Source organism: Cryphonectria parasitica (assembly GCF_011745365.1).
Source record: "Cryphonectria parasitica EP155 unplaced genomic scaffold M406scaffold_5, whole genome shotgun sequence".
NCBI classification, from domain to species: Eukaryota; Fungi; Ascomycota; class Sordariomycetes; order Diaporthales; family Cryphonectriaceae; genus Cryphonectria; species Cryphonectria parasitica.
In genome coordinates this window covers 4,320,129-4,327,095 of record NW_024468913.1, presented here as the reverse complement: position 1 = coordinate 4,327,095, position 6,967 = coordinate 4,320,129, and the positions used below count along the sequence as shown (strand labels likewise).

The 6,967-nt window shown below is 27.0% G+C and overlaps 1 protein-coding gene across 1 annotated transcript; it reads right to left on the bottom strand.

Annotated features, from left to right (window-relative positions):
- Positions 1 to 1,319: 1,319 nt before the first annotated feature.
- M406DRAFT_259453 (uncharacterized protein) lies at positions 1,320 to 1,628 on the bottom strand (the record flags this gene model as incomplete). The annotated part of the gene is made up of 1 exon (XM_040917296.1): positions 1,320 to 1,628. A coding segment is annotated over one exon (309 nt), but the record flags the coding sequence as incomplete, so codon positions are not given.
- Positions 1,629 to 6,967: the final 5,339 nt, after the last annotated feature.

The following is a 6,967-nucleotide window of genomic DNA, read 5'->3' as shown; positions in this document are numbered from 1 at the left end:
TCATTAATCTAGACTTTATTATCAAGCTATCTCTCTTATGAAAACTCTTAACTAAAATGCAATATAATAGCATTTTAGTAATAGTTTGCAAACTAAGCAAGTATGCTTACTTTCTTCCTTATAAGGAAAGCAGTATAGCAGAGAAACTTGTATATACATTCCTCAGAATAATTATTGCTAACTATAGCATATCAGAAGAAGTAATTTTCAATAGAAATAGAAAGTTCAACTCGAAATTTTGAACTTTACTCATAAAACAGCTCAGAATATACCATAGAATATCTACAGCATTTCATCTGTAGATAGATAAACAAACAGAAAAAATGAATTAAGTTGTTAAACAATACCTTCAATACTATATCAATCAGAAACAGAACAACTGAGTTAATCTATTACTTCTTGCATAATTCGCTTATAATAGCGCAGATATAAGCATAATAAAGAAATCATCATTCTTCATACTCTATAGATACAATCCAATAGCTTATTATGAAGCATTGCTAAAAGCAGATGCAGAAGCTGCAAATAAAAGAATTAAAAAGATTAAGAAAATTCAGAAAGAATTCTAATCAGAATTACAATTCATTCAAGAACAAATAATGCAGTATGCAAACTCCAAGAGAATTGAGGAACCAATTCTACAGAAAGGAGATAAGATCTATCTACTTCGGAAAAACATTAAAACAATCAAATCCAGCAACAAATTCAACTATAAGAAGTTAGAATCTTTCAAAATCTTGCAACAGATTTTCCTAGTTAACTACAAGTTAGCATTATCTTATAAAATGAGAATATATCCAGTTTTCTACATTTCACTGCTAGAACTAGCAGTATAGGAAATATTAATAGATAATACAGCAGAAGTGGAAAACAATGAATCAGAGTATGAGGTGGAAAAGATTCTCAAGTATAGAAGTATAGATAATATAAGGGAATATCTTGTTAAATGAAAAGGCTATTCAGCAAGCGAAAACTCATGAGAATTATGAAAGAATGTTAAGAATGCTTAAGAAAGAGTAGCTGAATATTGGAAAAGGAAAAGCTAGCATCTAAGATAATCGCTCCATTCCAAACCGAGATCCAAGAGCCTCAGAAATCTCGCTTTTCAGAAAACCCAATCAATCTACTACTGCATTCCCTATATTCACGGAATTCCAATCAAAACTTTCAAAAGAAGAATCTCTAGCAATTATAGCAGATTTCTCTATAACTATAGAACGAATTCCAGCAGCAATGCAAGCCTGCTCCTCTGCTTCTATTCTTTCCAATTCCTTTACATTATTAATATTCTAATAAACAGTATACATTATCTTTTCATATTACATTCTTTTCTGCTTATATAGCTTAAGAAGTTTAGCATTCAGCTTAGCAGCTTCCTTTTCAATCGTTTTTATCTTCGCTTTCAAGCAATAATATTGAGCGATTATATGATTCAATTGTGCAGATATCAGGCTACAAACGTTGCAATTTGATAAACTTAGATGTATGCAGATCTGATAACGGAAAGATTCGGATTTAGCAATCTTGCATTCAGCTAAAAGATTGTAATCTTTGCAGTATAAGCAAAGTATAAGCAAAAGAGAACTGAAGATAGCTATAGCAGAAAGAAGAGATGATTTCTGCAAAGAATAAGAATAAAGCTTAGCAATACAATAAGAATTAACTCTATTCGATATCTTGATTAAGAAGGCAAGATTATAGATGAAAGATTTGCTAGAGTATTTACAAAAGATTATTAGAAATAATAACTGATAGAAAGAAGATAATATTATAACTTATCTAATATGCAGATTATAGAATAGATCATGAGTAACAGAAATCAGGTATTAAGAATTCAATATTTTAATAAAGCATTGATTATATAATTCAGAGTTAGAGTTATTAGCGGATAGATATAATTAATATTTATCCTGTTAATAAAGAAATCGATAGAGTTAATATCAATCCTATCTATTCGGACTGAAGAACTAAGTATATAAAGGTTTACATTTCTTACTATCAGATAGATTTCCTTTAGATAGTTCTTCAGTTATCAATCTAAGTATTCAGTTTTATATACTGAGTAGCTTCAAAGGCAGTGAATACTTGCATTGCTTATTAGGACTTGTATGGTTCCGTATTTAAGAACTTGATACTTTGATATTGCTCTTGTTAGTATAAACCTCTTCGTGTACTTAGGAATCTTCGGATTGCTGCAGTGCTTATTACATGCAAGAAATATAATAGTTTACAGTTCTAGATCTAAAAGAAGCTTATAATCTAATTAGAATAAAAAAAGGAGAAGAATAGAAAACTGCTTTCAGAATATGCTACGAATACTATAAATATTTGATTATATTCTTTGATTTAACAAATGCTTCAGCTTCATTTCAGAAAATAATTAATCATATTCTATACAAGCATCTAAATCAGTTTATCATTGCTTATCTTAATAATATTCTTATTTATTCTTGAATATTGAAAGAATATAAGAAATATATAGAAATAATATTGCAAATACTTCAGAATGCGAAGCTTCTTATAAAGCTTGCAAAGAGCTACTTTTATATACAAAAAGTTAACTATCTCGAATTTATAATTAAGCCAGGATGCATTAAGCTATAGAAAGATAAAGTAGAAGCTATTAGAAATTAGCTAGTTTCCAGGAATATTAGAAATATTAGATCTTTCCTCGGATATATCAACTTCTATAAGCAGTTCATTAAGAATTATAACTGAATTATATATCCTCTTACAAATCTTATCAAAAAGAAGCAGCTCTTTAAATAAATCTCCAAAGTATAAAAAGCTTTTAATGAGATTATTAAGCATATCATCTCAGAGCTAGTTCTATATAAAGCAAATCTTTATAAATTCTTTAAAATTAAAACTAATGTATTAGAATATGCATTCAGAAAACAATTTAGCTAGCAAGATAATTAAGAATATCTAAGAATTATAAGCAATTTCTCAAAAAAGTTAAATAGCTCAGAAATCAATTACAGAATCCCTAATCAGAAACTCATAGCAATAATAAAAGCTTTTAAAGAGTAATAATACTATTTTATTAGCATATAATATCTGATTATAGTTTACTCAGATTATAAGAATTTAATTATATTTATAATAATCAAGATTTTGAATAAGCAATAAGTTAGATAAGCAGAATTCCTCTTACAATTCAACTTCAAGATTATATACTGCAAAAGCTCAGAAAACAAATAAGCAAATGCTCTTAGCAGAAAATCAGACTATTGAGATACAGATTCCTTGGATATATAGAATATCTTTATCTAAAACGAGTTAGAAAATCTTATTAATATATACAGAGAACTAAATGCTGCTTTTAGAATCAAATCCTTAGAAAGAAATTCAGAATTAATAATTCTAAATGAATAAAACAACTATATTAAGAATATATACAGTATATTAGCATATAAGCATTAGAGAGTTAGAGTAATCTATAAATGTATTAAAAGATACTGAAATTTACTAGATCTTAGAAAAAGAATTGAAAGCATTCTATAATAATATAATAGCTGCAAAAAGAATAAAGCAGAAAGATATAAGCTTTATAAACTACTGCATTCCTTATTAGTATTTATAATTGTTTAGCAATCTATTAGTTTAAACTTCATTATTAAGCTATTTCTTTTACAAGAATTCTTAACTAAAGTATAATATAATAGCATTCTAATAGTAATTTATAGATTAAGCAAATATGCTTATTTTCTCCTTTATAAGAAAAGCAGTATAGCAGAGAAACTTGTATATGCATTTCTTAGAATGATTATTACTAACTATAGCATACTAGAAGAAGTAATCTCTAATAGAAATAAAAAGTTTAATTCGAAGTTTTGAACTTTGCTTATAAAACAACTCGGAATATATTATAGAATATCTATAGCATTTCATTTATAAACAGATAAATAAATAGAAAGAATAAATTAGATTATTAAATAATACTTTTAATATTATATTAATTAGAAACAGAATAACTAAATTAATTTATTATCTCTTATATAATTCGCTTATAATAGCATAAATATAAGTATAATAAAGAAGTTATTATTCTTTATACTCTATAGATATAATCTAATAGCTTATTATGAAGCATTATTAAAAGCAGATGCAGAAGCTGCAGATAAAAGAATTAAGAAGATTAAGAAAGTTTAAAAGGAATTCCGATCAGAATTACAATTTATTCAAGAATAAATAATGCAGTATACAAACTCTAAAAGAATTAAGAAACTAATCTTACAGAAGAAAGATAAAGTCTATCTACTTCGAAAAAATATTAAAATAATCAAGCTTAGCAATAAACTTGATTACAAAAAACTGAAACTCTTCAAAATCTTGCAATAAATCTTCTTAGTTAATTATAAGTTAGCATTATCTTATAGAATAAGAATATACTTAGTTTTCTATATTTTATTGCTAGAACTAGCAGTATAGAAATGTTATAACTCATTCAACATGCAGGTCACAGAACAGGTCACGAGTAACAGAGACTAGGTGTTAAGGATTCAACGTTCTAACAAAGTATCAATTACATAACTCAGAAATAGAGTTATTAGCGGATAGATATAGTTAACATCTATCCCATCAATAAGAAAATCGATAGAATTAGCATCAATCCTATCTATCTGAACTAAAGAACCAAGTATATGAAAGTTTACATTTCTTACTATTAGATAGATTTTCTTTAGATAGTTCTTCAGTTATTAATCTAAGTATTCAGTTTGATATACTGAGTAGCTTTAAAGGCAGTGAATACTTGCATTGCTTATTAGAACTTGTATAGTTCTATATTCAAAAACTTGATACTTTGATACTGCTTTTGTTAGTATAAACTCTTTGTATATTTAGAAATCTTCGAATTACTGTAGTGCTTATTACATTTTGATAATTCTTATTTAAGAACAGTTTAGTATTATCTTCTTGAGTAATACGGAATATAATAGCTTCTTCAGGAATCTCTTTATTCTCATATATTTCTACTTAGGAAGAACTGATTAACTAGATATATTAGCTTACTCAGCATATTCAGAATCTGTATGAATAATAGCAAGCTTAGAGCATTATTATTGCTAATTAGCAAGCTTAGCTAGCTCAACAAGCTTAGCAAGCGCAGTTTACCTCTGCAGTTATTAGTAGTGCTGAGAAGGTATATAAGATGAATAAGCTTGCTATATATAATAGCAATCAGAAAATGCTATATAGATTTCTTACTTATTGCAGAGTATACTTTTTGCATTATACAATCCAGTTTATTATGAAATCTAAGAAGATTATTCTTGCAAGAACTTATCTCAAGAAGAATATTCTTATCTAATACAAGCTTTCTCTATATAACTACTTGGAATATCAGAACAATCTCAATATATATACTCAGAATACTAAGAATATGTTTAATTCTTTTGAAAGCTTTGAGAAAGCTTTTAAGAAAATCTTTGATAATTCTAACGAAGAATGTATTACAGCTTAGCAGCTTATGAACTTTAAGCAGACTAAGTTAGCTTCTGCTTATATAATTAGATTTAAGCAATTCTTAGCAAGATTCTTGTAGAAAGATAAGAATCTTATGAAATATTATTATAAGGAATTTAAGAATAATATTAAAGATGAAATCTCTAAGCAGAATTAGTTAGAAAACTTTGCAATATTCTTTAATTAAGCTATCTGCATTAATAACTGTTTATATGAATAACGGATAGAGAAGTTCAAGAAGGAAGGAAGTTAGATTTGAAGATTTCTAGCTAATATAAGCAAGAAACTTCAAAATAAGAATAGCAGACAGTATAGCAATATAGCTTAGAGCAGCACTATGCATGCTAGTTTTATAGAGCTCAATACTACTAGCAAGCAGTATAGCAAGAGGAATAGTATTACTTGCTACAACTGCAATAAACAAGAATATATTGTATATAACTGCTATTAACTTCGGAAGAATAAATAGTAACTAGTTTAGAAAGAATGCTAGATGAATATTGCTTAATGATAGAAATTCAATTAACTGAGCAAAAATATTCTCTTGGAGCAAGTATTGGATTCTATTGATTATAGAAGTCTTAGCTAGATATTCTGCTATAATAATAACTGCTTAATATATTTCTTGAGTAAGAAAGATTCAGAATAGTTCTCTCAGAAGCTTCAGCGCTGCAGGTAGATAGCGATAGCAGGATGAGAGTATATGCTCAGCATAATTATGAGCAGCAATAACTTGAACTGCTTCAATATTACTGAATAAAGCATTCAGGCGCTAGAGAAAGAGCTTAATAATAGTATTCTTCATCATTCCTTATCATCTGCATCAAATACTATAATCAGAGAAATGAATAAAGAATAATATTCTCTTGATTATTAGTATAAATATCTAAATAATACTGAAAATGCTTTTCAAGTAACAGAAAGATTAAGCTAGAACGAATAATCTAATAATTTACTAGAATTTTCTATAAACAATAAATTCAAGAAATCTATAGAAAAGTTTTTCTTTAGTATTGAGTAGAATAAGAAAACAATATAAGTTAAATATCTCGTTTATAGGATAGAACTAGAGAAACTTTTCACCTATATTCCCTTGCAGAACATTAAAGTATAAGAAGATAAGAATCCTTGAATCAGCTTACTTCATAATTTATATTACAAATTAGCTTAAATCTTCTATACCTATTACAGCTGCAGAATGCATTTCTCAAACAAGATGCAATACAAATAATTCCCTATTAGAGAATCAGAACAAATTCTTCAGGCTATTGAAGAACAGAAACTCTGCTTTAGAGAGATTCTCAATAAGCAATATTATAATGCATATATCAGACTACCGAATAATTGCCTTATACAATGTATAAATAAAAAGATAAAATAATAGCAATGCAAAACGATATTCTGCATGATTTATATTAATAATAAGATTTGCAACTAGTATTAATAGAAGAAAGACTAGAAATAATAATAATATAGGCAAAAGCAAGCTAAGAAGCTT